Source organism: Camelina sativa, chromosome 1 (assembly GCF_000633955.1).
Source record: "Camelina sativa cultivar DH55 chromosome 1, Cs, whole genome shotgun sequence".
Classification (NCBI taxonomy): Eukaryota; Viridiplantae; Streptophyta; class Magnoliopsida; order Brassicales; family Brassicaceae; genus Camelina; species Camelina sativa.
Genome location: NC_025685.1, coordinates 4,890,965 through 4,910,739, shown reverse-complemented (window position 1 = coordinate 4,910,739; position 19,775 = coordinate 4,890,965). Strand labels below are relative to the sequence as shown.

At 36.7% G+C, this 19,775-nt stretch overlaps 5 protein-coding genes across 7 annotated transcripts in view; 2 read left to right on the top strand and 3 right to left on the bottom strand.

The window, feature by feature from the left end:
- On the top strand, positions 1,847–3,327 carry LOC104776089 (S-locus-specific glycoprotein-like). The gene is given in 3 exon segments (XM_010500096.2): positions 1,847–3,105; positions 3,108–3,130; positions 3,133–3,327. Coding segments are annotated over 3 exon segments (1,293 nt in total). The 5' UTR covers positions 1,847–1,877; the 3' UTR covers positions 3,175–3,327.
- LOC104776077 lies at positions 3,443–4,102 on the bottom strand. The gene has a single exon (XM_010500088.1). The coding sequence runs from the start codon at positions 4,045–4,047 to the stop codon at positions 3,526–3,528; it is 522 nt and encodes a 173-aa protein (XP_010498390.1). The 5' UTR covers positions 4,048–4,102; the 3' UTR covers positions 3,443–3,525.
- Positions 4,321–7,319, bottom strand: LOC104776056 (fatty acyl-CoA reductase 2). 2 transcript variants are annotated; one of them, XM_010500062.2, is made up of 9 exons: positions 7,130–7,319; positions 6,516–6,954; positions 6,332–6,435; positions 6,042–6,241; positions 5,829–5,929; positions 5,548–5,749; positions 5,315–5,476; positions 4,737–5,228; positions 4,321–4,658 (listed from the first exon to the last, which is right to left on the bottom strand). In XM_010500062.2, exons 2-9 carry the CDS (start codon positions 6,946–6,948, stop codon positions 4,502–4,504), a joined length of 1,851 nt encoding a protein of 616 aa, XP_010498364.1. In that variant the 5' UTR covers positions 6,949–6,954; positions 7,130–7,319; the 3' UTR covers positions 4,321–4,501. The 2 variants fall into 2 exon arrangements, with proteins under 2 accessions (XP_010498364.1, XP_010498373.1); XM_010500071.2 differs by having other exon boundaries at positions 6,516–7,319.
- On the bottom strand, positions 7,757–10,152 carry LOC104776048 (serine/arginine-rich SC35-like splicing factor SCL33). The gene is made up of 6 exons (XM_010500050.2): positions 10,066–10,152; positions 9,412–9,579; positions 9,191–9,268; positions 8,537–8,695; positions 8,287–8,412; positions 7,757–8,135 (listed from the first exon to the last, which is right to left on the bottom strand). Exons 2-6 carry the CDS (start codon positions 9,555–9,557, stop codon positions 8,039–8,041), a joined length of 606 nt encoding a protein of 201 aa, XP_010498352.1. The 5' UTR covers positions 9,558–9,579; positions 10,066–10,152; the 3' UTR covers positions 7,757–8,038.
- LOC104776039 (rRNA biogenesis protein RRP5) overlaps positions 10,382–19,775 on the top strand; it is a 20,912-nt gene continuing 11,518 nt past the window's right edge. The window contains exons 1-29 of one of the 2 annotated variants that reach the window (XM_019245731.1): positions 10,382–10,602; positions 10,770–10,978; positions 11,442–11,579; positions 11,692–11,865; positions 12,214–12,310; positions 12,591–12,709; positions 12,795–12,917; positions 13,005–13,076; positions 13,714–13,806; positions 14,127–14,237; positions 14,321–14,443; positions 14,648–14,833; positions 14,920–14,994; positions 15,401–15,537; positions 15,760–15,894; positions 15,991–16,136; positions 16,218–16,283; positions 16,574–16,680; positions 16,767–16,847; positions 16,934–17,008; positions 17,090–17,191; positions 17,345–17,513; positions 17,643–17,788; positions 17,943–18,026; positions 18,089–18,189; positions 18,389–18,542; positions 18,861–18,935; positions 19,042–19,189; positions 19,544–19,646. In XM_019245731.1, the coding sequence (XP_019101276.1) occupies positions 10,446–10,602; positions 10,770–10,978; positions 11,442–11,579; positions 11,692–11,865; positions 12,214–12,310; positions 12,591–12,709; positions 12,795–12,917; positions 13,005–13,076; positions 13,714–13,806; positions 14,127–14,237; positions 14,321–14,443; positions 14,648–14,833; positions 14,920–14,994; positions 15,401–15,537; positions 15,760–15,894; positions 15,991–16,136; positions 16,218–16,283; positions 16,574–16,680; positions 16,767–16,847; positions 16,934–17,008; positions 17,090–17,191; positions 17,345–17,513; positions 17,643–17,788; positions 17,943–18,026; positions 18,089–18,189; positions 18,389–18,542; positions 18,861–18,935; positions 19,042–19,189; positions 19,544–19,646 (3,506 nt within the window). In that variant the 5' untranslated portion in view covers positions 10,382–10,445. Of the gene's footprint in view, positions 10,603–10,769; positions 10,979–11,441; positions 11,580–11,691; positions 11,866–12,213; positions 12,311–12,590; positions 12,710–12,794; positions 12,918–13,004; positions 13,077–13,713; positions 13,807–14,126; positions 14,238–14,320; positions 14,444–14,647; positions 14,834–14,919; positions 14,995–15,400; positions 15,538–15,759; positions 15,895–15,990; positions 16,137–16,217; positions 16,284–16,573; positions 16,681–16,766; positions 16,848–16,933; positions 17,009–17,089; positions 17,192–17,344; positions 17,514–17,642; positions 17,789–17,942; positions 18,027–18,088; positions 18,190–18,388; positions 18,543–18,860; positions 18,936–19,041; positions 19,190–19,543; positions 19,760–19,775 lie in introns of both variants that reach the window. The other variant, XM_010500038.2, reaches the window with a different exon arrangement.

Genomic DNA, 19,775 nt, shown 5'->3' with positions numbered 1-19,775 from the left:
ATGTCATTATAATTGGGCCTGAATACCCATTATGGCCCATAAGTCCTGGTACGTCAATACTCAATAGCAATGTCGGTCTCATATTATGAATACCGGAGTAAAAATTTAAAATTCAATCCAAACCAATGAATCGGGTTAAATCGGCCAGAGTCAATAAACCGAATACAGAACACACCCTCATCTCATTTTCCACTAAGATAAAGATATATAAATCATTTTATTCGACAATAGAAATTATTTAAGAATGTGAAGGAAAAAATATATATATATATATAGAAGATTATATTATTTAAATATTTAAAAAGCTACATTGAACAAAAAAAAATGGCATATAAAGAGCATTTGCAGTGGCTCCAATTAGCACATGTGGCTGGCTTTGCTTGCGGTATCTTTCAGCTTCTATAGTGAAGATATCCGGCTTTGTCTCTAGCAGTTCGATGGTCGTTTTTCTGGCGAGTATCAACTTTTGGTTCCGGTTTTTCTGGATTTAGTTTTTTCTTTCTTTTCTCTCCTTGAATTTCAATTGTGTATCAGTTTCAATTGGTTTTAATTGCATATAACTCCTTTAATCCGAGTTTGTAATTCGCTGGTCCTCCCTTGTTTAAGGGGCTCGATTTGGTTGGGAGTTGTGGATTGGTGTCTCTCTTGGCTCTTTGGGATGATTTAGAAGCAATTAAAGCAATTGATGGTATATTTCATATGTCGATACTGGTTGGATAGAGGTAGTTTGTTTGTTTTGCAGGTTCAATGGCGGAAGCTTTTAGATAAAAAAAAAAACCTTGAAGATTGAAAAGCTGTTAATCGAAGATGAAGAAGTTTTTCAGATTGTGCTAAGTGGAGTCTTATTCTCATCAACCTAAACTGGGATCTTGCCTTTAAATCTTTGGGCAAAGAGTGAGATCGGTCGTGCAGTCAGTTTTCCGGCAATTTTGGCTGGAATAGTTGCTTTCCGGCGACACAGCAACTGCCAGAGATCGGAGATTTCCACTCCTTCGTCTTTCCACGTGTCTTCCTACATGTTCTCCAATAGCCACGTGTTATGTGCTGTATTTGAGCTTTCCATATCCAAGGGTTATCTTATTGGGCTTTTGTTTATTGGGTTTGTATTGTAGACTTGGTTATTTTGGCTTGTAATGTTGGCCTGTTAAACTATGCTTCAATCAATAAAAGACAATCTNTGAAAAAAAAAAAAAAAAAAGCATTTGCAGTGGAATACCGTCTCTCAAATATGTATATTATTTTAATATCAATTATTTGGTTTAGTTATTTATTTAAAATGTAAAAAAAAAATTAACCAATTATATGTTGCCATGTGTATTTTTAGTCTCGTTCTCAAAAGTTCTATTCTCACTTTTCATACTTTTATTATTTTTTTATTTTTTATTAATGAGAACTATTCCACATACTACGGAAAGTAGTTCGGGTTTGGATCGGGACACTCCCGTTATATTTAATTTCCATTATTTATTTCAAAATGAACAATATCTTTGCATGGCCACCCATAATCTAGTAAGACTAAAAAAACACATCAAACGTATCGAAATTAAAGGATGCATCCATAGCATGACTTTCTTGGGACGAGGATCATGGATGAATTGTTGAACAGCATATGCTATGTTCCATGAGAAAATAAAATTTCACATGCCAAAGTTATCGACTAATGGCAATAGTTTGTTGAACTCAATTAATTAAGTGCTGAAAAGTCAAAGAACGTGGAAAATTACATTTGTCATGTCTGCTGACTATAATGTTAATCAACATGCTCACAAAATTTTGCAAATTTGAAAACCAAACGTGTGAAGAAATCTATATATAAAGTAAAGGGATAAAGAAAAGAAGAAGAGCATAAGAAACAAAGTGGTGAAGACTAGAGAGAGATGAGAGGCACAATACCAAACTCTTACACTTTCTTCTTCTTGTTCGTTGTCTTAGCTCTGTTTTCTCATGTGCTCTCGATCAATACTTTGTCATCTACAGAAACTCTGACAATCTCAAGCAACCGAACCATTGTGTCTCCTGGTGATGTCTTCGAGCTTGGTTTCTTTAAGACCACAACAACAAGATCTCGAAATGGTGATCGTTGGTATCTTGGGATTTGGTACAAGTCAACCTCTACTAGAGCTTATGTATGGGTTGCCAACAGAAACAATCCTCTTTCCAAATCCACTGGAACATTAAAGATCTCTTACGATAACCTCGTCCTCCTTGATCATTCCGATGCTCCTGTCTGGTCAACGAATCTGACGAGAACGGTGAGATCTCCAGTGGTGGCAGAGCTTCTCGCTAACGGCAACTTCGTGCTTAGAGACTCCCAAAGCAAATATCAAAATCGTTTCTTGTGGCAAAGCTTTGATTTCCCGGTGAATACTCTGCTCCCGGAGATGAAAATTGGTCGGAATCTCAAAACAGGACACGAGAGTTTCCTCAGTTCTTGGAAAAGCCTTTATGATCCCTCAAGCGATGGCTTCACGTTCAAACTAGAAACTAAAGGGCTACCTGAGTTATTTCTTTACAAGAAAGAGTTTCTATTGTACCGATCCGGTCCGTGGAATGGAGTCGGGTTTAGTGGTATACCAACCATGCAAAATTGGAGCTACTTTGACGTTGTTACCAACTTCATAGAGAACAGAGAGGAAGTTGCTTACAGTTTCAAAGTCACCAACCAAAGCCTCCACTCGAGAGTTAGACTAACTTCCGAAGGGATACTACAGATGCTCAGATGGGATTCGACATCATTGGAATGGAATTTGATATGGATTTTACCTAACGACGAATGCGATCTGTACCAAATCTGTGGTCCGTACAGTTATTGTGACATGAATAGGTCACCGAAGTGTAACTGTATCAGAGGATTCGTTCCAAAGAATATGACGGCTTGGGCTTTGGGAGATACGTCCAGTGGATGTGTGAGGAAGTCACGATTGAACTGCCACGGAGATGGTTTTCTTATGATGAAGATGATGAAGCTGCCGGATACAAGCACAGCAATCGTGGACAAGAGAATTGGGTTGAATGAATGTGAGGAGAAGTGTTTAAAGGATTGTAATTGTACCGGGTTCGCCAATAAGGATATCCGCAATGGTGGGTCAGGTTGTGTGATTTGGACTAGAGAGCTCAGGGATATGAGGAATTTTATGTCGCCGGAGGTCAAGATCTTTATGTCAGAATAATTAAGCCTCTATAATTAAACATGATATCCATATCAATATCCACTAAAAATATTTAAGAATAATAATACAGATTTGGGTGAGGGTATTATTTTGGAATCCAACTTCGAAAAGTCCATATATGATTTTAAATTTCTTATCGGATTAGATTGATAAATTATGTTGAATTCCAACCATTTTACAAACTATCATTTTGCATATGCATTGTCAGTTAGTATATATGTTGGACTAATTCAAACGATGGATAAAAAACGTAAAATATATTTTATGGTTCTTTCTTCTTGACTACCAAAAATAAATTGGTATAACATTCAAATCACAAAATAGATACATCAGCACGAGTGAGTATTATAGTTTATTACTCCAAAGACACTGGAGCACCAATATTGCTCCCAACTCTACGAACACAATCGTTCCATGTTTGTTTGCTTCTTGGAATAGCCTTAGATGCAATATCTTTGTACTCATATGTGGAGAACAAAACCTTAACAATTCCGAGATGGCAATCTCTGCCAATCTTCAATATATCACGACAACATTCATCTGTAATTGGGGTTGATGTCGTCTCATCCACCAAGTTTTTGAAAATCGTATCTCCGCATTTCGAGCTCGGTTTTTCCGCACAACCCCGAAGAAAATCGAGTTGTTTGTGCGAATAATGGTGAATAAGCTCCGTGTCATATTTCATTGCGGGTGAATCAGCTTCTTCGAATGGAGCTTCATCGGGAGTTTCAACGTAAAATTCAAAATCAGTTGGAGACATAGCCACATCTTCTGGTACCTCTTCTGAATATGGATCAATTTCCTGGGAAAAAATTGGATTAGCCATGTAAAACATTACTATCGATACGAGCATTATCATGGTAAAAGACTTTGCCATTTTTTGCTTTTGGTTTTGAATATATGTGTTTTTTTTTTTTTTTTTTTGTGTTGTTGTTGTTGTCAAGATGTGAACGTGATATTGATGACAAGAAACAAGATGTGTTTTATAAGGCAATCGGTAAAGGTCTTTAATTGATAAAATTATGTTATTCATTAATAGTTTTATGTTACGGACTTCATAAACCTCAACATTTAATAGTTTTGTTTAAAGAAACGTTTACATTTAGACTTATAAGATTTTTACAAGTTGTAACTTTTAACTTGTCTTGGATCGAACATGAGTAGATTTTGGGCAAACTCATAGATAACAACACTCTTTTTTTTTTCTTCAAATTATTACAAATCAAAGTGATATATATTAGACACAACACGATTACACAGAATGAAAGAAAAAAAAAAAAAGATAAAAGAAACGATTGATTCTCTTTGGTCTGGTTTAGTGAGATATGAATTTAAGCTCTTCCTTTCAAGACATGCCTTCTTAAACCGGGAATGTGAACGTTTGTAATGTAGTCCTTCCAGTTAATGCTTCCAACATCAAACCCAAACTCTCTCTTCTCGTCCTCTGACATCTTCTCCATTAACCTCTCTGTATTGCTGTTATCAAATCTGAAACCAAAACAAAAGATGAACTAACTTAGCCGGATTACTTAAAGAATTAGAATACATATATGAGTTCTGTCTTACCTTCCACCATAAAAAGTGTATGGCTCATAAATAGTTGCAAGGTGTTTGGCTTGTTCAACTGATTTCTTGCATATAAACTTTAGCTTCTGCATCATCTTACTATCCGCTGAGCTCAAACCACTCATCAACCCACTCCGTTCTTGAGCATCTCTCCACAGATGATCCGAGAAATCATCAACGGAATTGAAAAGTTTCATCAAGCGCACCATGATAGGATCACCTTTTGAGTCCATGCACGGGGATGATTTGTAATGGTTATAAAAAAGCTCAGCTAAGTCTTCGAAAACCAGCGGGTTTATGGCCGAAGAAGCGATCTGATACACGTTTATGTCAGGTTCCGGATCCGTCGTTGACATTCCGTGCTTTGCTATGGCAGCTAAGGTTGCATTAACAACCATATCAGCAGGAACCACATCAAGAACTCCTTTTGGATCAACCAGAAACCCCGTGAGTTGCCCCTTCCCGTAACAGAGAACTATAGGGTCCATCATCCTGAGTTTAATACATACATGAAGAAGAATCAGTTTTGTACACCTACCTAAATATATGCAGCAAAGCAAATTAAAATATAGTTACACCTGTTTCCTTCCATCCATCCAGGGAAAGGGTCTTTGTAAGTGCTTTCAATGACACTAGGCCTTATAATAACCACAGGTACGTCTCCTCGAATGCTATTGATCATCATCTCACCCATTGCTTTGGTGAAAACATAAGTGTCTTGCCATCCATATGATCTTGCCCTGTTTTATTAATTGGTATGTTTAAGGTCGTTGCTGCAAAATAGTTAAGATGAAGATTTAGAGATTCATACCTCTCTAGACCGAGATCTTTCATCTTCTGCGCCTCATCTTGATTTTGAATCCCTTTTCTAGCAGCTTCAAGAGCTAACTTCATCTCTTTGTCAACATCTAATGCTTTTCTATTTCCTTCTAGAAAGTTCTCAGTTGCTATACAGTCTCCCATCGAGAATGGCTTCTCCATGATCCTTCCTTGTCTTTGTCCATTCACATAAGCTGCACACAATTGTTTATTTTTATAAGAAATCAAATGAAGAAACCGAAACATCAGATCTGTTTTGCCATATTCACGTACCTGTGGATACTTGCAAGAACAGTTTGAGTTTCTTGCACTTCTTGGCGAATCCCATGAGATTACCAGGCCCTCTTGTGTTTATGTCCAGAGCAACATCGTATCTTCAATATCCGCCACAAACACAACAAGATTAGTAAATCAAGATTGTATTGATAATATCTAGATGTCTTAAACAAGATAACTCAAAGCAAGCGTAATCTGACAGTTGCCAACCTTTCATTGAAGGTTGTATTGGCAGCAGAGTTGATAATCACATCAACTTCTTTCGCAATTTCCTCAGCTGAATCTGCCTGCAACCCAATGTTTGAATCGCAAATGTTTCCTGTCACAGGGATGAGTTTGGTTAACATGAACGACATGTACGATGCTCCGTGAGTCTCTCTTAGAGTATTAAAAAGCTCTGCATCTAACACCTGTAAAAGGAGCGATCCCGTTGGTCAGAGTCATGAACATTACAAGGTACATAACTTGACTAGCAAAGAATCAAAATGAAAAGGTCTTACCTCGTTCTTTAGCCGCTCGATCGCAGCTTCTTTGTTTTTAGCTTTAATCAAGAGATATATCTTGCTGACATCTGGAGCCATTCTCAAGACTTTCTCAATAAGCACTAGAGACATCGAAAGAGGAAATAAGTTAGAGACAGAGAGTTGCGATATATAATAAAGCATACATGTAGTTAATTTTTACCTTTAGCTAAGAAACCGGTAGAACCAGTGATTAGAAACTTCTTCCCTTGGAGGAAACTGATTATGCCAAGCCCTTCTTTCATCCCCACCATAGCAGCGCCACTAAAAGGCATCAAAGTCTTTACTCCATTGATCTCGATGGTTCTCCCGTTCCCGTTTGGAGACAGAACCAATGTCTCAGCGTCCATAGTTGGCGGACTCGGTTCCCTAATCAGTACTTGACCTCTGCCTTTCAAAAGCGAAGAAACCCGAATAGGCCTCTCTGCGTTATTGTTTCTCCCACCGTCACCACCACCACCTACACGACACCATGTTAAGCCTAACCTTTTCTTCTGCCTAACCAATTTAGACCAGTCACAAGGGTTGTGCGATCTAGTAAGTTTGTTTGATGCAGCAATGAAGGAAGAAGAAGAACTCAAGAAGAGAGCCTCCATCACAAGCTAAGAAATAAGAAATAGAGAAAGGGTCATTTCTAAATAAGACTATCAAAAATATCTGCCGACACTGTACGATTCTAAAACAAATACTAACATTTCATTAAATTTTTTAAAATAGAAAGAAACTTGTTGGTTAAGAAATTGGTGGCTTGTAATACGCTTAACCTAGAAAGCATACCTTTGGAGATGAACAACAAGAATATACTTAATTAGAAAGAGAGTAAGTAAACCAAGAAAGATTTAAAATTTTCTTATCTTGTTATCGTTAAGAGACAGGTATGTAACTTTTGTTTTTATAAGAAGATTGAAAGATTGGTTAGTTCCAAGGACAAAAGATGATGAAAAACTTCCTCTGTTTTATAGGCAAATAAATATTTTAAAAATCAACTGGACCAAAAGATTGCCTTACGATCTTCTTTCCAACATTTGATCGGCTTCCTACACGTGATTTAGATTTCAAAGAAAGAAAAAAGGAAAAGAAATCAACCAATGATATTTAGCTAACATGAAAAAAAAATTCTCAAATCTTCGTGTTGGGAATTAGGTAATTCACATCACATCTTAATGGCTTGAGGATTATATGGCCATCTTAAAGCATTTGGAGAAAACTTAAAAGCCCTCCTTTATAACAAACAACTTACCTCATCTTATTAACTGTGTTGTATAGACTCATATAGTTTATGTCTACTTTCAAAGAAGCAATACAGTTATTGGAAAAAACGATATGTGAACAAAATTCTCACCGTAATAGTTTTTGGGATCATTACAGTCATTCCACACTTCATAATGTAGTGAAAACTCGAAATCAGTAAAGCGCTATTTCATTCCGGTAAAAACAGGATATAATAATCACTAGCATAGATGTCAACCGTTTAGATACAAAAGCTACCATAACGTGCTAAGGAAATGAAACCAAACAACACACATGGTTTCTCCTCTACTCCAACCATGATTTATTGTTCTTCCACAACAGTCTCAAAGAGTACTAAATCACAAATGCTTACTTACTCGTATATTACTAACTCCCACAGCGTAACACCAACACCATACCCATCTTCATCATCACCTTGCTTAGGTCATAGCACCTTCAGTATCCGGGACTCCGGCTTCTGCTTCTTGATTCATACCGAGACCTTAAGCTTGACCTTGAGTATGATCCCTCCCTATCCCCTCGGGAAACCGATCTGCTCAAAAACAATATCATATGTGCATATCCCTAAGGGTTAGAACCGATCTCTTAGTAGATTTGGTTATACATTGAAGACTATTTCCTCCAAACAAAAACAATCAAAAACCTAAGACCGAAACTGGGATCAAGCATCTCTATCACACTACCTTGAATGGCGCCTATCATCATATGGTGAACGCGTGAAGCTTCTTCTGTAGTTTGGTGAACGCGAATAGCTTCTTCTGTGTTTAGGTGAACGTGAATAGCCAGGAGATCTTGTAGATGTTCTGCCCCTGAAATTGAAATTCAATTGTTTTAACAAACCCAAGACAGAGAGAAAGTATTGACCAGTTGAATAGTTATAGAGTTATTTCATATGTTAATCGACAAGCTAATTTGGTGAAATTCAAGCCTCACCTTAATCGCTCTCTCATTTCAGAGGGCTTCTTTCTGTTCTCCTCCGCGAATACAACAGTTATTTCACGTCCAAGGAGAACATAGCCATCTAAATGATACTTTGCATCTGCAGCATCAGCAGGATCATAGTACTGCACAAAGCCGAAGCCACGAGGCTCCCTGCAAGTTCATAGCATCAGATATCTGGTATACAAATCTAAAAAGAAGTACATCTCCTCTAAACCAAATTTGATGTTTAAGATTCAGATAAGGAAACTTCAAACTAGAACCCACAAAAAAAAACTTAGAAGTAATCAATCAAGTATAAACAATTAGCTGGCTGCTAACCTTGTTGAATGACTGTACTAACTTCGACTTTGACAAGAGCATCTTCAAAATGATATAAAAACCAACTCCCTTCTCAAACTAGAAGTATTAAACTGTCATCAACAGTACTCACTTACACTCTGTAGTCCCGAATAAAGAATTCTTATTACTTCATTGATCTCATGCACATAAATATTCCTAGTTCTTCATCTTCAACACTTCCAATAAGACAACCAAAACTTGATAAACCAATAGACTTACACTTACAAAAAAAGGCTAGCTGGCTAGGACAGCAAGAAGTCCATATAAACGGAAAGAAATTAGAGGTAAGAAGTTGTAATCACTCACCCAGTGTAATAATTACGAGGTATATAGATATCCTTGAGACGACCAAACCGCCCAAATGGTCTACGAAGATCGTCTTGCCTGAAATAGTAAACAAAAGTTGGATTATTTTAAAAAGTCAAAAGGTGAAGACTTCCAACACTTCTTGCTTTAAACTTAATCAATTACACATATCCAAAAATGATTGCAATGCACAGTCGTGCCGGACATTAGTCTTTTATTACCTACAGTCTTGCCGGAGATTGCGAACCAGTAGACTGGTTGGGGGATCTCTACTCCTATCTCTGTAGTAGCCCACGGGACTTGGGCTTCTGTACCTTCTACCATAACTCCTTGGTGGTGAAGGACTGTAACTATAGCTTCTCCCCATTATCACTTAAAAGTGAAAAAACCTGTCAAAATCCATCAAAAGAGAGCTAAACCTATTTAGATTTCAAATTGGAGACAATAACCAAAATTTAAGTTCAGGAGAGAAACATGCACAAAAAAAATCAAAACAATAGTGACAATTACCAGCTAAATTAGCATTTTTTTTTATGAGATTACATAATTTTTTTTTTTCTTTTAAAACAAAAAGACTAAACGAAAAGAGACGAGATGCGATGATAAGAATCGAATACATATAATTATACAGAAATAAAGCATAAGTAAAACGAATCATGATCAGGAAGAACAAAGAAGGAAGCTTCAAAATAGCATGAATATATTGCTGAAGAATCTAACAAATGCTTTCCAATAGTCACCCAAAACACAAAACGGGACGAAAGAAGAGGTTAATAGCATTATAAACACAAGTTCATAGCAGAAACGAACAAGTTTATGAAAACCTTTGAAGCAGATTAACACATGCAAAAACTATATGATCGTGAAAACAAAACCTGATGATTGATGATTGATGAATGATGAATCCCCACTAGAGAAACGCAGTTCCGTCGCCGGTGCTCTCTCTCATGAGATTGTTCTACTTCTACAATAAGATGATCATGTTTATTCGAGAACGTTCTACAATGGGCCTTTCAATTATCTCAAATAATGGGCCGGATAAGCCCATCACTTTTTCTTTTGTTGGGTTAAAAATCCAAACCGACCGGTTCTTAATTTTTAAATTTCTGGTTAAAATTACAAACCAAGCGGTTCCCAGAAAACCCTACAAAAACGTCTTCTTCCTTAGTCAATGTTTTAAACCCTACAAAAACATAAACCTACACACAAAAAAAAAGGAGCTTCCTAACTCTCTGTCGCGTCCGCCATTGGAGATATGGGAGTACCGTCGAAGAAAATTGCCAATGGAAAACGTCACGATTCTACAAAGTCCTTTAAACCAACGAAGAAACCGTTTAAGAAGACGAAGGACGATTTAGCTGCTAGGTCTGAAGCCGCTCTACAGCTCGAAGATGTTCCTGACTTCCCTCGAGGTTTGTCATCTCCCTCTAATTTCTGTGTTTATGCAAGCTACTATTCAATTTTGTTTTGCTTTTACTCGGTTTCATGATGTAATTAGGTAGCGAAATATGAAATGGCTCTTTGTTCTGAGCATCCCCTTCATGTTACTTAATTGCTTATATGCTTAATTGATTGTCAGGTGGAGGTAGTTCTCTGAGTAGAAAAGAGCGTGAGAAAATTTATGAAGAAGTGGATGCTGAGTTTGACGCTGATGAGCGTGTTTCTAAGAAGAGCAAAGGGGGAAAGCCTAAAAAAAAGAAAATCCCTAACGATTCAGACGATTTGGGATTGCTTTTTGGCGGCCTTACTGGCAAAAGGCCAAGATATGCCAATAAGATTACCACTAAGGTATATTACCGTCTTATATGTTTGAGTTATTTTATATGTTCATGTCTGTGTCCACCATGTTGACACTAAAAGATTCTTTTTAGTCAGAATTGGCTAAGAGACTTATTGTTAGTGTACATACGAATAAACCTCAGAATTAATGGTTTGATCAACATTGTTGGAAAACTACCTCAACCTAGATTGAGTCAAGATACTGATCCGTAGATGTATCATTAAATTACAGGGACTGAGTTTCTGAATCTATGTCCTCTGACGCTGTATCTAGATAGATAGTTCTAACATCAGTCGCTCATGCCTGTTTTACCCGTGTTAAAACACATGTGCATTCTTCAGTTGATGCACCCTCCTATGGCATTTTGCTACTTACGGATGATGCTACTGTCCTAGTCTCCTAGAAGTTTTTCTTAAGCAGATTATATCTCTACTTTTCCTGTTCTGATGTTTATGCAAAATCTATGTTCAGAATATTTCCCCTGGAATGAAGCTTTTGGGACTTGTGACTGAAGTAAACCAGAAGGATATTGTAATTAGTCTTCCTGGAGGATTACGTGGATTAGTTCGCGCAAGTGAGGCGTCAGATTTTACAGATCTTGGGATTGAGGTAACTGCTGTAGACTATAATTGGCTGTGTTTGTTGTACGATGGTCATCTTGACCACTTTCCGTTATCTTTTCTGTAATCTAATCAGAGTTGGTCCTCTTTTTGTAAACCAGGACGATGAAAATGAACTCCTTGAAGACATTTTTTCAGTGGGTCAGCTTGTTCCCTGCATTGTATTGCAATTAGATGATGATACGAAGGAGGCGGGCAAAAGAAAAATATGGCTTTCATTGCGACTTTCTTTATTGCACAAGGGATTCAGTTTTGATTCTTTTCAACTAGGGATGGTATGTCAATACTTGGTTCACTTTCCTTTAATTTCACAATTATGTACTACTTGGGAGCTCTGCCTTTGTTTAAGATATTCATATGTATTTGCGGGTACTTTTATTTTTAAGTTTATTGGCATAGCCAAAGCAATTCAAAGAGCCAAAAGGAGTTGAGAGAGTTCATGCCTGATCGAGCTTAGACTTTATTTATTAAGTTGCATATGCTAGTTGGTTTTAATAAATTAAGCTATATATTTTGTATCAAATGAACTGGGGTCGTACTCTACAACTCAGTTTTTAATTGCTGATAGGTTATGTGTTGTTGGAAAATAATTAATTTATTTCATTTCCATAATGCTTGTTCAGGTTTTCTCTGCCAATGTGAAAAGCGTCGAAGACCATGGTTATATACTTCACTTTGGATTACCTTCTATCACAGGATTTATCGAAATATGCGAAGATGGTAAGAAACTGGGTTTACCTAATACACTGGCCTCTTAGCTCTTTTTCTCACTTTGAACTTGATTTCATCAGGGGAATGATATTCAGTTTATCTATTAACATTCATTATGATAAAGTTGGTTATCTATGTCCAACTAAGGGAAACACTTTAGAGGATCCTAATCTCATATACATTTTTAAAGACCTTGTTGATGCCTTTGATCTTTCTTACGAACTTTCTGGCTTTCTGGTTATGCTTCTGACTTCTTAAAATTTTATTTACCTTTTTCTGAATATTCCAGGAAACCAGAAGTCAGGAATGAAGACTGGGCAGCTTATTCAGGGTGTGGTTACAAAGATCGATAGAGAACGTAAAATTGTTCGTCTTAATTCTGACCCCGATTCAGTGGCAAAGTGTCTGGTATGCCTTGAACATTCCTTTGAAAAATACAGAGTCAAGGTTCCTAAATTTACACAACCTTAACCACATGAATACCATTTTGCAGACCAAGGATCTTAATGGCATGTCCTTTGATCTTCTCATCCCCGGCATGATGATTAATGCTCGTGTGCAATCAGTTCTTGAGAATGGGATACTGTTCGATTTTCTTACTTACTTTAACGGAACGGTAAGTTACTAATGATCCTGATCTTGTACATTATTAACCCAAAATCTTGTTGACACATGTGAGTTACGGTTTTCATCGAATGTCCAGGTTGATCTCTTCCATCTAAAAAATCCATTGTCTAACAAAAGCTGGAAGGATGAGTATAGTCAGAATAAGACGGTATGCATTTTGGTGTCACTCTTTTCTGATTTTTCTATATGCGGTGTTTCTATTATATATCACATCATAGTTTGCAGATCTTGTAGTCCCACCTCCATGTTTATTTTCTGTAGTTAGAAGTTTTGTGCTTATTTGCAAGGATTCTAAGTAAGGGGTGTTGAGTTCGGTTTAATCAAATCAAATCAAACAAAAACAGTATAGGAAAATCATTAAAATGGGTCTATCGTCTTTGGCTAGAAAATTGACTTTGAATCATATCATACATCTAATAAATCCAAACTGAACAAGATTCAAATTCTATATGTCCTAAGTTGAAAGGCTTGTTCAAAGCAGTTGTCTAAGATCAAACTGTATTCGGATTTGTACCTAACGCTGTAGGTACAAAGTTACGTTAAACATATATCTCATTGTTCAGAATGTTGAGTACTGGTACTTAATGCATACATTCGTTCTGTTTGTATGTTAAACACAACTTGATTTCTTTGATTACTATAGTTCTGGTAAATCGCTTAAACACTCCTTATTCTGCAATAATATCTTTCGCTCTACTGTTGAAAGTTTGCTTTATATGCTTCAGTGAAAGATTTATTTTTTTACGTTTGATTAACTTGCATAAAATCCTCCTTATGTTTTTCAGGTTAATGCTAGAATATTGTTTATTGATCCATCATCTAGAGCTGTTGGTTTAACATTGAACCCTTATCTTGTTTGTAACAAGGCTCCTCCGTTGGTAAGTTACTAATTCCGTTTGCTTCCACTAAGATATAATGACTGAGAAAATTTGGTTTGACAGCTACCTCTTAAGGTTTAAATAAAGGGTCAGTGATCATAACATCAGTATTTCTTAGATCGACAATTATTACCACTGCCTTTGCGTACTTAAGCTTGAATAGAATGACCATCCACTATCTTACAATTTTGATTCATCGCCTTTGATACCTTAGACAGCATTGATCTCTGTTTGGTGGTCGTGGATGTACCTGTATTGATTCTTCGCCTTTGCTCTTTTCTAAAAAATACTTTTGTAAAATTTGTATTGGTTCTTTACAGCATGTTTCTAGCGGCGGCATATTCGACGAAGCAAAAGTAGTTCGTATTGATAAATCAGGCCTTCTTCTGGAACTTCCTTCTAAGCCTGCATCAACTCCAGCATACGTTAGCGTATGTCCAATGGGCTATTCTCATTTTTGAAAAGATTAAGCTTTTGATGTCCTTTGTTAACCTGAGATTTACCGTAATTGCAGACATATGATGCCGCAGGAGATGAAGTAAAGAAACTGGAAAAGAAGTATAAGGAAGGAAATCACATCCGTGTTCGAATACTCGGCCTTAAGCAGATGGAGGGGTTGGCCATAGGGACTCTAAAGGTATTTTTTCTGCCAGGCGTGCTAATAGATAGCTCTTTAGTTCCAGTTATCCATTTCAACCTCTGCACTGCAATCTAATTGCCAACAGGCAGTAGTTTGGTGCAGAATCATACGTTTATACCTCTCTCTATCGTGCGTGTATGTTTTTGTTCCTGTTTTACAATTGTTTGTTTCTTTCTTTTCATGTTGTTTTAATTTGAGCAGGAAAGCGCCTTTGAAGGTCCAGTTTTCTCCCACTCAGATGTCAAGCCTGGTATGGTGACAAAGGCCAAAGTCATATCTGTTGATTCATTTGGTGCCATTGTGCAATTTCCCGGTGGTCTCAAAGCGATGTGCCCACTTCGGCATATGTCTGAGTTTGAAGTTACGAAGCCGAGGAAAAAATTCAAGGTTGGTTACAATGTTACATTGATCGTACATGATTAATTTTCAATATTGTTGAGCATGCATAAGCTTTGAATGATGTTCTTTTCCAGGTTGGAGCTGAATTAGTATTCCGTGTGCTTGGCTGCAAGTCAAAGAGAATAACTGTTACCTACAAAAAAACTCTTGTAAGTTTTCTTACGATAATGAATCTGACTTTGTTAGCTTATTTTCATATTCCTTGAGGTCTAGTTTTGTTGGTTTAGAGGACGCTTATACGTTTCCAAATAATTTCTATGATATATTCAATAATTGCATCTCGTTTTTATATAATTTCTTATTTTATTTTCATCTGCTGATTCTAGGTTTCACTTTATTAAGTTTTAAAAATGGTTGGAAATGAAATATAAGTTTTTTCTTTATCAAGCATTTTCACTTATCTATAGATGAAAATATATAGAGGGAATTTAGTCTCAAACTTGTATCTTTTTTGGAGGTCAGGAGTGGATAAACTTTATTGCTATTAACAACTCTGGTTGTTAACGTTTTAACTCTGTTCTCATGCAGTAAAGATGAAATGTTTATTCTTTTCAGGTGAAGTCGAAACTTCCAATTTTGGGTTCTTACACTGATGCAACTGAAGGTCTAGTGACGCATGGCTGGATAACAAAGATTGAAAAGCATGGATGCTTTGTTCGCTTTTATAATGGAGTGCAAGGATTTGTTCCCAGGTCATTGCTACTCTCTTTTGTTGTAATTCAACTACTGTTTCCCTACATGGGGAACTGAACCAACATTGTCAACTGCTCTGATGATAAAGTTATATTTTCAGTTCTGGATTCTTTATTCTGTGATATAGTACATAGGATTTTTTCCCATCATAAAGGCTTTGGTTAAGTTTTTCTATTTTGATGGTCTTAAACTAATATGCTATACTGACTTTAATTAAGCAGATTTGAACTTGGTTTAGAGCCTGGAAGTGATCCAGATTCCGTGTTTCATGTCGGAGAGGTTGTCAAATGTAGAGTAACCAGTGCGGCTCATGGTTCTCGAAGGATCACCCTTAGTTTGATGATAAAGCCAGCAAGGTTTTACCTTTTTAATCTGATAATCATCTTGCCATTAAGGCTGCCTTAATATCATTAAATTATGTTGCTCACATTTGTGTTAATCATTTGTGACAGTGTTTCTGAAGACGATTCAATCAAGTTAGGTAGCATTGTATCTGGGATAATTGATAGTATAACTAGTCAGGCAGTCATTATCCGTGTTAAATCCAAAGGAGTTCTCAAGGGTACAATTTCTGCTGAACAATTAGCTGATCATCATGGTATGTGTTTTCACCCACACAAGTGTTCATTTTGGGTTTTGCTTTTATTCATCTGTTTCTGAGTTGCTCTTTGTGATGTAGAGCAAGCACAATTAATGAAGTCACTTTTAAGACCTGGATATGAGCTTGATAAGCTGCTGGTACTAGGTATGTTTATTAATATTCTTGCAAATTCTTCGTGTATATATCCTTCACATATTTAAAGGAGGTAGACTCTCTGTGGATGCTGATGGATCGGAGAGAGAAAAACCTTTTTATGAGAGTAGTTCTTTCCCCAAGTGATTGTTAATTCAGCGTCATCTCTCATTGTGTAGTATCTAAAACTAATCAAATCGACCCATCTAGTTCCAGGAAGGCAGAGATGATTTTGCAATTTAACTTTTAGTGGTTGATGATACGTAATAATTATAGGGAGTAATATTGTTTGTTTAATGTAGACATTGAAGGCAACAACTTGGCCCTCTCTTCAAAATATTCTCTTATTAAGTTAGCTGAAGAGCTTCCTTCGGATTTTAATCAGCTCCAGCCAAACTCAGTGGTTCATGTGAGTAGTTGCCTCTTTTAAATAGTAATTTCTGTGTGGATGAATTCGTTCATAAACTCACATTTATTTTTGATGATCATATACAGGGTTATGTTTGTAACTTGATTGAAAATGGCTGCTTTGTCCGTTTTCTTGGTCGTCTGACTGGTTTCGCCCCAAGAAGCAAGGTGGATTGCTTTTTACTATAAATTTTCTGTCAAATGTTTGTTGGCATATTTTGTTTCTTGAAATTTGTTGGTTTTTCTTTTTTAAGGCAATTGACGAACCCAGGGCAGATCTGTCAGAATCCTTCTTTGTTGGACAATCGGTTCGGGCTAATATAGTTGATGTATGTGAACGCTGACTCAGGGCCTTATATTCATTTTGTTGAAGATGTTATAAGATCTTGATCATTTGTAATGTTTTTCAGGTCAATCAAGAAAAAAGTAGGATAACTCTTTCATTGAAACAGTCATCTTGCGCATCTGTAGATGCTTCTTTTGTCCAAGAATACTTCGTCATGGATGAGAAGGTGGTGTTCTTGTGACGTACCTTTTTCTTTTTATTGGCCTAAAAAAATTAATGTAAACTATATATTGCATTTTGTTTGAGCTTGTGTCACGGAATTTCGCATGTGATTTTTTAAGAAGGATTTTGTTCTAACTGTTACTGTTTATATGTCCAGATATCAGACCTGCAGTCATCTGATATTACTAAAAGTGAGTGTAGCTGGGTTGAGAAATTCTCCATTGGGGGTTTGATGAAGGGAACCATACAGGAACAAAATGATCTGGGTGTGGTGGTGAATTTTGAAAATATTAATAACGTCCTTGGTTTTATACCTCAGCATCATAGTAAGTCATTTTGTATGACAAGAGAATCTGTTTCTAGGTTCAGTTTCATATGTATTGTATTTGTATTTGTATTTGATAAACACATATGTACATAATCTTTGTCTGATGCATTATGGCTTATTTTTGTAGTGGGTGGAGCTACTTTGGTACCCGGTTCTGTTGTCAATGCAGTTGTTCTTGATCTTTCTAGGGCAGAGAGACTAGTCGATTTGTCTTTGAGGCCTGAGCTCATAAACAACTTAAATAAGGAGGTCTCCAACAGTCAATCAAAAAAGGTTTCACTCTAAGATGATATACTCTGGTCAAGTTTTGTTTTATCAAGTTTTCTTGCATGTACTTCGTAGTTCACATAAGTCCAAATTAGGCTACAGTGGACGGTGACGCTGATCTTAGCTGCCTTATGACAAGTTATATCTTATTTTGCTTCAGAAACGTAAAAGAGGAATCTCCAAGGAACTTGAAGTCCACCAGAGGGTCAGTGCTGTTGTAGAGATTGTGAAGGAGCAATACTTGGTAAGTATATGATTGCATTAAGTTAATAATTAGTGCATGTTAATGAGAGTTGCCCTTTCCAGGTTTTGTCGATTCCAGAGCATGATTACACTATAGGATATGCATCAGTATCAGACTATAACACACAGAAGTTGCCAGTGAAACAATTTTCCACTGGACAAAGGTGAGCGTGCTATCATCCATTTTGTTACCAATCTCGTGCCTGATTAAACTGAGAAAATGTGAATTTGTATTTACTTACAGTGGCAGTTGATATTCTATCTACTCAATATACCTATTATTGGCAATATATATAGCTTTCCTTACTGGTGTAGTTACTTAATAATGGTAGCTAAATTTTTTGATTAATTTTCTATGGGCAGTGTTGTTGCTTCTGTTGAGGCTCTGCAAAACCCTTCATCCTCCGGGAGGTTGCTTTTACTTCTTGACTCTGTTTCCGGGACTTCTGAGACTTCCCGTTCTAAGAAGGCAAAGAAGAAATCCAGCTGTGAAGTTGGTTCTGTTGTCCACGCCGAGGTTACTATCGCCCTTTCTTCTTAAGTCTTTCTTTCTTTGTTGCAGTAGAAATTGTAACATCAGCAGAATGTAGATATTATCTATGGAATTACATTGAAACTACACATAGCAAACCTTTACATAGGTGCAGATAATGAAAAGGGAATTCTAAGAAAACTGAAAATCTTATAGGAATTATCCTGATCTTGAGAAGGTACATCATAAGCAAAAAAATTTGGTGGCAACTACCAACGTTGTCTTCGACAGTAGATATCTTTTAGTTGCGTCTATGCCACAATACCTTCTGCTGCCTCGTACTAATATACTTATACTTTTCAGATTACTGAAATAAAGCCTTTTGAACTTAGAGTAAACTTTGGCCACAGTTTCCGAGGAAGAATCCATATAACTGAGGTGATTCTTGTGTTGCTTACCATTATCATTTCAGATTGTAATACTCGTTCTTCAATACTTGGTGGACTAAGATTTTGCTTATACGTCTCAAATCTTGATTGAATAGGTAAATGATGTTAGTACAAGTGAAGAACCTTTTGCCAAATTCAGAGTCGGGCAATCAATGTCTGCAAGGGTTGTTGCAAAACCGTGTCATACTGATATTAAAAAGAGTCAACTTTGGGAGCTCTCTGTAAAGCCTGCAATGCTTAGAGGTAATCCAAAGAGAATTGAAATTTTTTACCTAGACCATTGACTCACATTAGAATATATATTGCAGAACAATCACATGCCGTTAGGGTTTAAAATATATATTCTTTAGTTAGTCTATTCTAGCAAAGATTGCAATATTTGGATAGTGTAAATAAATGTGTTCTACTTAATTTATCTGATTTAAGATGCCCTTCCCAGCTATTATGTTTGCGAAAAAAAATTCAATAACCAATGTTTATAATGCATTTGTGTCACAAGTATGCTTGTGTGAAAAAAATTACATACGAAGTTTTTGCTCGCACAAGGCAATAATATTGTCTCCGCGTCTTTCTTTTTTGTTGTTGCAATTTAAGCAGATTCCAGTGAGTTGAAAGATATACAAGAGAGTGAACAACTTGAGTTTTCTGCTGGACAATGTGTCAGTGGATATGTCTACAAAGTGGATAAGGAATGGGTTTGGTTAGCAATATCTCGCAACGTGACGGCACGCTTGTTCATTTTAGACACTGCATCCGAAGCTCATGAACTTGAGGAGTTTGAAAGGCGTTTTCCGATTGGTAAAGCTGTTTCAGGTTATGTTTTGACGTA

What these genes read in the sequence shown, in the direction of transcription:
- LOC104776048 (XM_010500050.2), bottom strand. Translation starts at nt 9,557, where the DNA reads ATGGGGAGAAGCTATAGTTACAGTCCTTCACCACCAAGGAGTTATGGT. An exon ending in AATCTCCGGCAAGACTGTAG is followed by an intron (nt 9,269 to 9,411) that starts GTAATAAAAGAC and finishes TTACTATTTCAG; the next exon opens with GCAAGACGATCTTCGTAGAC. An exon ending in GAAATGAGAGAGCGATTAAG is followed by an intron (nt 8,413 to 8,536) that starts GTGAGGCTTGAA and finishes TTTCAATTTCAG; the next exon opens with GGGCAGAACATCTACAAGAT.
- LOC104776077 (XM_010500088.1), bottom strand. Translation starts at nt 4,047, where the DNA reads ATGGCAAAGTCTTTTACCATGATAATGCTCGTATCGATAGTAATGTTT.
- LOC104776056 (XM_010500071.2), bottom strand. Translation starts at nt 6,948, where the DNA reads ATGGAGGCTCTCTTCTTGAGTTCTTCTTCTTCCTTCATTGCTGCATCA. An exon ending in AATACAACCTTCAATGAAAG is followed by an intron (nt 5,930 to 6,041) that starts GTTGGCAACTGT and finishes CGGATATTGAAG; the next exon opens with ATACGATGTTGCTCTGGACA. An exon ending in TACACTTTTTATGGTGGAAG is followed by an intron (nt 4,659 to 4,736) that starts GTAAGACAGAAC and finishes TTTTGGTTTCAG; the next exon opens with ATTTGATAACAGCAATACAG.